The sequence below is a fragment of the Suillus fuscotomentosus genome (genome assembly GCF_016647785.1).
Source record: "Suillus fuscotomentosus strain FC203 chromosome Unknown F5891scaffold_23, whole genome shotgun sequence".
NCBI classification, from domain to species: domain Eukaryota; kingdom Fungi; phylum Basidiomycota; class Agaricomycetes; order Boletales; family Suillaceae; genus Suillus; species Suillus fuscotomentosus.
The window spans coordinates 560,965-571,625 of NW_024539535.1; the positions used below are offsets into that span (position 1 = coordinate 560,965).

General features: G+C 48.8%; 3 protein-coding genes across 3 annotated transcripts; all 3 read left to right on the forward strand.

The window, feature by feature from the left end:
- Positions 1–3,673: 3,673 nt before the first annotated feature.
- F5891DRAFT_1172778 (pheromone A receptor-domain-containing protein) lies at positions 3,674–5,392 on the forward strand (the record flags this gene model as incomplete). The annotated part of the gene is made up of 5 exons (XM_041365607.1): positions 3,674–3,872; positions 3,920–4,099; positions 4,147–4,284; positions 4,339–4,786; positions 4,842–5,392. The coding sequence occupies 5 exons, from the start codon at positions 3,674–3,676 to the stop codon at positions 5,089–5,091; spliced, it is 1,215 nt and encodes a 404-aa protein (XP_041226793.1). The 3' UTR covers positions 5,092–5,392.
- Positions 5,393–6,007: 615 nt separating this feature from the next.
- On the forward strand, positions 6,008–7,575 carry F5891DRAFT_1030543 (pheromone A receptor-domain-containing protein). Its single transcript, XM_041361575.1, has 8 exons — positions 6,008–6,271; positions 6,323–6,435; positions 6,487–6,553; positions 6,605–6,738; positions 6,767–6,769; positions 6,790–7,232; positions 7,283–7,435; positions 7,546–7,575. Exons 1-7 carry the CDS (start codon positions 6,061–6,063, stop codon positions 7,422–7,424), a joined length of 1,113 nt encoding a protein of 370 aa, XP_041226794.1. The 5' UTR covers positions 6,008–6,060; the 3' UTR covers positions 7,425–7,435; positions 7,546–7,575.
- A 660-nt stretch (positions 7,576–8,235) lies between these two features.
- F5891DRAFT_1223931 (uncharacterized protein) lies at positions 8,236–10,351 on the forward strand (the record flags this gene model as incomplete). The annotated part of the gene is made up of 10 exons (XM_041369473.1): positions 8,236–8,591; positions 8,640–8,713; positions 8,767–9,026; positions 9,429–9,446; positions 9,492–9,575; positions 9,628–9,697; positions 9,789–9,900; positions 9,932–9,998; positions 10,140–10,203; positions 10,263–10,351. Exons 1-10 carry the CDS (start codon positions 8,566–8,568, stop codon positions 10,349–10,351), a joined length of 864 nt encoding a protein of 287 aa, XP_041226795.1. The 5' UTR covers positions 8,236–8,565.
- Positions 10,352–10,661: the final 310 nt, after the last annotated feature.

A 10,661-nucleotide genomic window follows, 5' to 3' on the forward strand; every position in this document is an offset into this window, starting at 1 on the left:
CCCAACTTCTCAAGCTGACTTATCTCGTAATCAACAGCTTCCTGCCACTCTACTCCATCTGGTCCGTTTAACGCCTGTTGCAAGGTGGGCTCTGGTTGGGCGACTGCCAAGGCAAGGTGAAGGTGAGTTTCTTCATCCAATAAATCTACCTCTGACGCTTCCAACAGGTTCTCCATCGCTATGGCCGCTGCATTGCTGCCTTCGTTCAGGCTAGCATAGTAGCCCGGAGGAGGTCTGGCCCTCGTCGTCCTTGGAGGAGTAGATGGTTGAGGTTGCTGCTCGGTAGATGGTTGAGGTTGCTGAGGAGTAGATGGTTGAGGTTGCTGGGCGGTAGATGGTTGAGGTTGCTGTTGCGTGGTAGTGGTGATGGGCTGGACGCTATGAGGTGAGTTATTATTACCGTTGCCGCTGTTATGTTCGTTAACAGCAGTAGGCTCCCCCTCGTCCAGTGCATCCACCAGGATCTCTGCCGGTGCAAAGGTGAGGTTCCTCTCCACCGATACACGGTGTTTCCCCGGCCAGTACACTCTATAACCCTTGCTTTCAGCGTCTACCCCCACAAAGATTGCCTCCTCTGCCTTCGGCTCCAACTTCCCAGCATCCAGCACATGGACGAAGACTTTCGCCCCGAACTCATGGGCTCGCGACAAGTCCGGCTTGGACTTGCGTACGAGCTCGTATGGCGTAGTGCCGGGGGTCGACCTTGATGGTAAGCGGTTTTTCAACCAAGTTGCATAGTTGACCGCCTCTGCCCACAGGTACTTAGGGAGATCCCTCCCTATCAGCATGGCCCTAGCATGTTCAACGAGGGTCCGGTTCAGGCGTTCGGCCACGCCATTCTGCTGAGGTGAGTCGTGGACGGTTAACTGACGCTCGATACCCTGCTGACGGAGGTACAGGTCGAACTCGGCGCTGAGATATTCTCCCCCTCTGTCCGAACGGACCTTGTGCAGCTTAACTCCCGGCATCTGACGTGCCAACCAGGCTTCATAGGCCTTAAACGCTGTAAGTGCCTCGCTCTTCAATTTGAGGAACTGAACTTTAGTCTGCCGGCTGTAGTCGTCCGTGAACGTGACGTAGTACAGGCACCCGGCGATGCTTGCCGTTTGGGCAGGGCCCCATAGATCAGTGTGCACGAGCTCACCATAGGTAAGTGCGCGGCTCGTGCTTTCCTCTGGGAAGGGCTTCCTCGTTGACTTAGCTTGCACACAGGCTTCGCAAAATTCGGCTTTCGATGCGTCATCCAGTTCTAGGCCGGTGACTAGGCCCTTCCGGATTGCATCAGCGGCTGCAGTCTGGGACACGTGGCCCAGTACTTTGTGGGCGCTGCTGACGGTAAGCTTCCCTTTTGCAATGTTGGCATGATGCTGACGTTGTTGTCCTCCTGCGACACTATACAGGCCTTCAACCTGGGGGATCTCTGCAATGACCTTCCGGTCTGGCCCTTTCGACAGGAGCTTGCACATCCTGCCCTCGAACAGCACGGCTAGGCCAGCCGCTGCGATACGATTCGTGGAAATTAGCGTAAAGGCCATTTTCGGTGCGTAGAGTGCGTTTTTTAATGTGACCTTTGTGCGTTTCTCACCGAGCGGTAGCTCCAGGTGCACATCTCCACGGCCAATCGCACTCAAGCTCGAACCGTCGGCTGTGCGAACGTCTTGGGGAGGGATGCTCACGAAGTTCGTGAACTTCGCCCTATCAGGGCAAAAATGAGAGGTCGCGCCCGAATCTACGATTGCGCCTCGTTTCTCGACAGGTACGTTCAGCTCGCCTGCCACGCTCGCCAAATCTGACGTAACGAAGGCGTACTGGTCGTCGTGGGCTTCTGGCTGTGTGGCCGAGTTAGCAGCCTGCTTGGGTGCTTTCTCGGCCTTCCTTTTCTGCTGGTTAGGGCCTTGCCCTTCCTTACCACCCCCCGGACGCCAGCAGTCCGTTTTATAGTGGCCCTTCCTGTCGCAATTGAAACAGGTGACCTCCGGATTCGTTTTGGGGGTGCCGGCTGATGCTCTGCCCTTCCCCTTAGCTTCTCTAGCAGATAGGGCGGAGCCTGAAGCTCCCTTCTTGTTGGGACGGCGTTCGGTGAGTAGGCGATGCTCGTACTCTTCTGTGATGATGCTGATTAACTCGTAGGAGGTGAGGGGACTCTTAGTTATCCTAGCTGCTGCGCTGATGGACGATAGGAGGGGCCGGTACGACTCCGGGAGCGAGCCTAGAATAATGGCGTGGAAGTCGTTATCGACGATAGCCGCGCCCATTCCTGCCAGCGACTCGCGGAGCCTTATGAGCTCTGCAAAATGGCCCTTGATGTCGCCTCCTTCCTCACAGTGTGTCTCTTGCAACCGACGCCGTAAGTCTATTTGCACGAGTTCAGTCTTACCCTCGTGAATCTGACAAATCTCATTCCAGATCTCGGATGCCTCCCCAAGCTTCTGGACGCGCAGTAACAGCCGATCGGTGATTGTGCTGAATATCTGCTGCTTTACGAGTGAGTTTTTCTGGTGGTACTCGTCGATCTTCTTATCAAGCTCGTCTATTTCAGTCTGCGTCGGCGTCGAACCGTCAGGCTTCTTTACGGCCTTGGTGTTCGGATCGATGACGAAGGGAATAGGTTCGCAGACGCGTCCATCGGTATATCGCATCAAACCTCGGGCTCCAATAGCCGTTAGCGTTCGTTCTTTGTAAGTAATCCAATTTGAGCCGTCTTCTGCGAGCTTCGGGATATTGAACAGGCTGGAGTTTGTACCGGGGAGCGTAGGTTCCATGATGGAGGCAGGGCTCATAACCTAAAGGCGTTTATGACGAGCAAGAGGGTCACGAGGAGTCTAGAACGACAAAGACAAGATCTCAGTTGTCTCGAACGAAAACTCCTATAACGGTGCGTCTACCTAGAACGACAAAGACAAGCTATAACTAACATTAGACGCATTGTAAACTCTAGGGACTTGTTGGCACGTACATCTCAGTTGTCTCGAACGAAAACTGAGATGCACCTGCGGTACTGCTGGTAATCTTATAGTAAGTTGGTCAGGTACTGGAACATATGAATGAGAGACTGAAAATAAACTAGGACGCGAGCCGACGTCATACGTCGCTCGTCTTCGTCCGTTTTGGCGCGCGCTCGAACCATTCTCCCCTTATCACTCGGATCCTTCGGACTCTCTCGACTCGGATCTCCCCCTGGCCTCGGATCTCTCGGTCTCGTACTCCAACATATTTGAGAGTGAACAGGCCTCGAATCGGTTTACGTTTGAGATGATGCATCAAGAATCATGATGAAGTTCAGGGTATCGTAACGTGGTGTCAAATGACAGCAATATGAAAGTAAGAGCATTGAATGATCGCTATGACGTCCGTATACGTAAGAATGATATCGATGACAGTTAGAACCACGATCTTCAGTCTGCAGAGAAGACCATAGAAGACAAATCAGTAATTAAGGCTATCATACTGCTACATAGGAAAGTAGTCAGGCACGCGAATACCGAAAGAGTGGTCGATCTCGCATTACTTGTATAATATTCGCGGAGTCAAAATATCGCCATTGTGAATGCACGTGACGTCAATGTCGAGACTCCACATCCCACTTGTTCGCCTGAAGCGGAGATCCACAATCTTTCATTGTTATATAACAGTATGTCTCTGCGACGAAAATTCACCTTGCATCCCTCACATCATGTTCGTCCAATTACCAGCAACTGCTTTTATCTGTGCCACCCTTGTACTAGTTCCCATTCCATGGCACTGGCGCGCTGGTAACATCTCAACCATCGCCATCAGTTTGTGGCTCTTCGTCGGCAACATCATCTACGGTATAAATTCCATCATCTGGGGAAATACTGTTCAAAATATTGCTCCTGTATGGTGTGATATCAGTAAGCTGCTCGCCGCCTGTATTATTTTTTTGCTCATCCTTCTACAGCGACCAAGCTTGAAGTTGGCAGCACGGTAGCGCTACCTGCTGCCATGTTCAGCCTTTGCATGCATCTTGAACGTGTAGCCGCCATTCGAGACCTCAGCCTGACGCACTCTAAAAAGCGTTGTCGCCAGATAGTGGAGTCTGCTTTGTGCTTCGGAGTTCCTCTCATATACATGGCCTTGCGTGCGTCCCGTGCCTTTCATATCATTGTCTTACCTAACATATCACAGAATACATTGTCCAGGGACACAGATTTGATATCGTCGAAGGTTTTGGTTGTCGTCCGACAATCTATGTGTCTATTGCTTCTATATTCTTGATTTGGGTTCCGCCATTGGTTTTCTCTCTTGGCGCTGGCATATTCGCAGGTGAATATTTTTCTGCCTTACAGCACTATCCATTCTGACCTTACAAATGCCTAGCAACCGCCTTCTCGCACTTCTGGAAACGTCGGGCATTATTTTCCAAGCATCTCAAAAATACTGGTTCAGCACTCACCCCTAGTCGCTATTTTCGCCTTATGAGCATGGCAATCGTCGAGATGTTCTTTGGCTTGCTGGTGACTATACTCAACATGTGGTGGACCATGCGACCAGGCCTTCGTCCTTGGATTAGTTGGGAGAATGTGCATTCTGACTGGCTAGAAGTCGCTTATTTCCCCCTTGCCATTATCCCTCCTTCGGAATTAGCCTGGACATTCGCTCTTTGGTTCACGATACCGATTGCGTCCGTTTTCTTCTTCCTTTTCTTTGCGTTCGGCCGAGACGCAGTCAAAGAGTACGGTGCTACTTTTAGATGGATTCGGCGTCACGTCCTCCGGGTTCAAGATCGACCATCTCCAGGTCTCTACCCACTAATTACGGTAGCGAGGTATCTATTTTTTTTTGGTTATAGCTCCTCCCAGTCTGTTGACATATTTGATCAGACCATGCAACATGCCCCAGTCCTCGAACATCGATTTGTGCAACAAGAAAAAGGGAACCCCCACCGGAATACCTTATTCCACGTCTCCCTGCCATATCGACCTAGCCAGAGGCACTGGCCTGCTCAAGTCGGACTGTGCGCCGGCTCTCCCGTATACCAGCCCTCCAGCATCAAGTTATTTCAAATACCAAGAGCAATACTCTCGCGGAAGTGACCGTGATGGTCGCCCTTCGGGTATGGATGCAGTATAAGGACTTTTTGCATTCGTATTTTGGCTTTACTATCATTTGTATATCAGCCTTCTCTCCATTCGTTCGAACTTCGCACATGACGATACAATCACTGTCCCTACATTTTCCAAGTCCCTTCACTGTACCCGTATGATATACCTCATTTGACGAGGACTTTGCATTCGTTCGTTGGCTTTACTATCATTTGTGTATTCTCTCCATTCGTTCGTTCGCACCTGACGATACAATCACTGTCCCTACAATTTCCAAGTCCCTTCACTGTATACCCGTATGGTGTACCTCATTTGACGAAGACTTTGCATTCGCTCATTGGCTTTACTACCATTTGACACATTATTTATCTTCTATTCGCTTATTTGTTGTGGAGCTGGTCCATCTCGTGAGACCAGGGTTGATATTTGTCTTAGAAAATATAGAACCACCGACCATAGTCGATACAGACAAACTGCCAGTCTGCTTTCCGTCACTTGATTCTTGTGATGGCTACCGCGCGCCCATTAGTAGTGGTTTGCATGACTCATGAACCCATAATGCGAGACATGGAACGAAACGTTTGATTCGAATCATCAGAGGGAGATGGTACGTAATAAAATTAGAGAGCCGCGCGGGCTCTAAACCCAACTACACTACATTTCACAAGTCCCCTATCCTGTCTTACACCTGTTTTCCAGAATATGCGGGATCGAATCACAGTCAAGTCCACGATACAATCACGGAGGGGCAGGTGGGAGAAAACGCAAGTAAATCCGAAGTAAGAATGAGTGTGAACTCGTGTTCAAGGAGATGAAGTGGGGGCGGGATGGCTCCGATTTCCGGCACCGTGCTATTAATTAAAGTTTGCACCAACGTCCACTGCCGTAATATACTGTTGGCCCACTATCCCATCGTTGAATTCAAAAATGGTTTCCTATAAACCTACGGTGTCCGTCCTTTCACACAATTCAGCTCTACTCTTTCTCTACCATCATCATGACTGGGTTGAACTATCCTCTTTACCCCCTCTTCGCCTTCCTTGGCTTTGTAGTCGCGCTGATACCTCTTCCATGGCATCTACAAGCGTGGAATTCTGGAACGTGCTATTACATGATTTGGGCGGCACTCTCTTGCCTCAACCAGTTCATCAACTCCATCGTTTGGCATAACAATGCCATCAACTGGGCACCCATCTGGTGTGACATTTGTAAGTGATGTTGTGCCGTTTTTCCGCTGCTCGTTTCCTGAAACTCTGAAGCCATTCGAATAATGCTCGGTGCCTCAGTGGGCATTCCTGCTGCATCATTATGCATTAATCGTAGACTATATAACATTGCGAAAACCCACGCGGTCGTACTCACGGATGAAGGGGTACGAGTCAACATTAAGGGAGCCTCGGTTCCTTCGTTAATCTGGTTTTAGAAACGGCGAGCCGTCCTTATTGACACCCTAATTTGCGTACTTTTCCCTATGACAGTCGTTGCGCTTCGTGAGTGCACTGCTTTCATCCACAGCACGCATCCTACTGATCTTTTTACAGAATATGTCGTACAAGGCCACCGCTTTGATATTTACGAAGACATCGGCTGCCACCCTTTCATTTACAATACGCTACCAGCGTTTTTCTTGTCCGATAGCTGGCCTATAATTATTGGCCTTGTATCCTCGGTCTATAGTGGTACGCCTCTTCTTGGTGGTTTGCTGTCCGCGTTCTTACCGCCCGCAGGTCTTTCATTGAAGGCCTTTTACCTTCGCCATGCACAGTTCACCCATTTCCTGAAATCCAACAAGTCTCTTAGCGCTAGTCGCTACTTCCGTCTCATGGCACTCGCAATGACGGAAATAGTATGCACCATCCCCCTCGCGTCTTTTATTATATGGATCAACTCGGCAGCACAACCTGTAGAGCCCTGGATCAGCTGGGAAAATGTTCACTACGACTTTTCGCGTGTCATGCAATACCCATCTGCTCTGTGGACAACGAACTACCTCCTGGTTGTTGCCATCCAGCTCACGCGGTGGATTGTAGTCGTCTGTGCCTTCATATTCTTCGCTTTCTTTGGGTTTGCCGCAGAAGCGCGGAAGAACTACAGCATAGCTTTCTGGTGGGTAGCAAAGATATTCGGAATCTACCCACCAAAGCCGCAACAGCATATCAACTTAGCCAGGTAAGTAGCTTATCTTAAGCAAAATACACCTTCCTAATAAGCGTTTACAGGTTATACTGTGCTCCTCTTGGGCCTGCGATACTTCCATCAGCAGGCCTGTTGCCAGTTTATGTCGTCAAAGAACTCAAACAGACTAGTTCGTCCCCATTATCTTGGGAACATTCACAGAGCAAAAAGAAAGCCCTAGTCTGAGAAGCAACACCTGGGAGTGCCTTTTTCTCGTCTGCTATGCCGACGTTGATCTCAGAGCCCGGATGTATCGTATGATATAGGTGGGAGAATGACTCATTGAAATCGCTCATACTACAAGGAATCCAACCTCGTTAGCTGTTGCCATTGATTATATCTTGTACACATCCGTAAATGAATGAGACGTATTACATGTTTCTCGTACCGGTTTTGTCGGAATAGCCAGAGTTCGAACGGCTGAGATAAGTCAACGCGGAATGGTAGTCTGAGACTCTAAGGCTTGGCTTCGGCGGCTGTGTTTCAGCGGAGTTGCAATATCGATGTGCGCAATGCTCATCACCGTCGCGCCGCCCGTTGCTCCTCGAGTTCTACTCCTCCCGTCTTCCCGTCTGCTTCTGTACCCATCTCCTACCATTATATACATATTCCTTGTGCTGTTTTTTTGTACCAGTATTTCAATGGACAGTACCCTCCTACTTTCCAACACCTCCCGCTAATTTCTCCTACCTGCAGTCACATGCTACTGCTCTCCTCTTGCTCTCCTCTCCTCACATGCTCTTGTACCGTCTTACATGAGCCCTCCCATACTTTGTGACTGCCGCCCCCCTTGTGCATGATCTGCACTCTTGCACACCCGTGTCTTAAACATTTTGTACCCCGACGCCTCCCGCCCACTCATGGAAGCTCCCCGGTACTCCTGCACCTGTCTCTATCTTGGCATTCATGCTTCAATCATTCCATGCAAGCAGCAGCTCAAATTCGATGTATTTGTAGATTTCTCCATACCAAATATGACATCAAGCAGACAAAATTCATTGATATGATAAGACCGTACTACACCGCCCACCGCGATGAGCGCCCACCCATTTCAAGTTCATATCTATCTCTGTATATTCCCCGCTGTTTCTCTCTTGGCTAACTTCCCGCGACCACCTACTTTACCCATCATCCGTGCATATCCCTAGCGCACCTTCCGAGCTCATCGCCGTCGCGAAGTGTGTACCCAGAGAACTTGCATAGTGCAGGTGTATATGCCAACCTATCTCTAGAATAGACACGTACTTTATTGACGTGCACTCGTGTCAAGTGCTGATGCGCTATATTACCCAGGTGTGATATTGGCTCATAGCCTGAGGACCACAGGATGGACGGTGTGTGTGTTTTGTGCACGTGAGTATCACATACTTATCAAGGCTACTAGATTATTTTGATAAGTAGACTTTCCATCACGGCCATCGCCTGGAAAGACGTAGCACCTGTCTCACCTCACGAGGATATTGTGTGCTTCTTTGGTGTGTTATCGTCTTTCAATGTGTGACATGGTGTGAACCCGCTGATTTTGTAGATTCATATGGTCGTGGTTACTTGGATGCTCCTCAAGTAACTTATGATACCACCCTTTACATCACCCAAATCACGCTCTTTGTGCAACCCGTTAAACGGGAGTTGTCGAATTACGGTCTACTACGGCAAATTTATCTTCAGTCAATAAATGCCCGTTTCACTCAGTCGCCGACCCTCTTTACATCTAAGAGGTCAACCTCTCGCACCCTGATGTTCATGTTCCATCTCCACGCAGTATCACGCTCATCTACTGCGAGACAGGTAAAACAAAGATTTTACTTTTTTAGTGAGATTCATTGCAAAGATTGCATATGTAATGACTATAAACACCCGAAGCCTATCGCCAAAGCTCCAGACCGACCCTACATTTTGGCTCCAGATCTAAGTAGATTAACCCTCGGGTAGTCATTTCCTGGATTCATCAGCATTGTAATTTCTCTGCAGATGTCGGAATGTTCGAAAGCTTCCCACAACAAGCCAAATTTGCGACTGCGTTATGACCGTCATCCTGTGTTAGATACATCCAAACTCATTTACCATTTCTGCGTTCTGAATCTCTGTTCGACTGAAACGGGCTGAGTCATGGTCCAAAAAGTAGCCTTACCCTCCTACCTCTCCAGTCTGTGACAGTCTTCCGGATTGACCTCATGTTTTTTTTCTGAGATATCAACGTTTCAACAAGTGAGTCAGTGAAGCTTCGTCTTCACTTGGTCTTGAACCTGACAGACTTCTAAGACATCTTTTGAATTCTTCCGATCCCTGGACCTCTGGAGAGTTTCGATAGACGAGGCCTATGTCGAGTCACGAAATGTCAGTTGTATTGGTTTCAATTCCCTATCCCGAACGTCTTACTTGGAACTAGGTTTCACCCTGCCAAATTCCCGCCACCTATGAAGTGATGGCTTTTGAAAATACTTTGCGCCAAATCGTTTGTATGTATGGCGAACGCCTCATTGTGGTTTCTCTCGCTTTGTCTGCTTGTTTGTTTTTCTTTGTCGTTTTTGTATAAATTACCCTCCTCAGGTGGCGTCAGTACCGCACGCTTCTCTGTTCCTCATCCCATCATCCCGTCAGTATCATGGCTCACGCTATGTTATGAAGGACCACTAACAACTTGGCTATCGGGTAACACCTGGTAAGTTCACTGCACCTTTGCAATTTTATAGGCTTCTTGTCCATGGCACTGTAGTGCTCTTTGTTGCACTAAACTCGTGGCGTAGCTCTGTTGATGTGGTATGACACGCAACATGCCTGCCAACCTTATTGTATCGAGAGCCGCAGCCTAGTTGCGCAATCTTGTTCTATCCAACGGCGTGAAATTTAACATTCAGTATATCCGTGTTACAATGGACTTTCACAAAATGATGTCAACAGTTCGCTGCAGACACCAAGGTATTGAAGGTTTCGCTGTTTCCGATTGACGCGGCACAGAGACAAGGTATGCAGCCAGTTCCGTGTTTAATTGGTGGCCGCATCAACACCGGTATCGTTTTTTAGTGATCAGCATGTCGGCTGACCTTGGAACTAGATCAAGCCGATGTGCTCACCGTGGCTACAATCAGGCGATCCCCGACACTACACATTAAAGTTTTAACCTTTGATGCCGTGCCTGATACACGAACCATGTGTTACTATAGAATGGTTCTGAACGGATGACGGCAGACTGTGTGCAGAAGTATATTACGCACTAACACTTGGTAGCGACCGCTACAAGCTGTCCACCCTGCATGAAGATATGGATCATGATAAGATGAGGCTCTTTTGGCAGAGGTCGGCATGGTTCTAGCAGAATAATGCAAGACTTCCAAGACACTCGACAAATCATTTATAACATGCAGCTCCATTGATCGAACAATGGCGAACAGTCTCTAGTAATTGTGGTAAACTCTGCTCCTT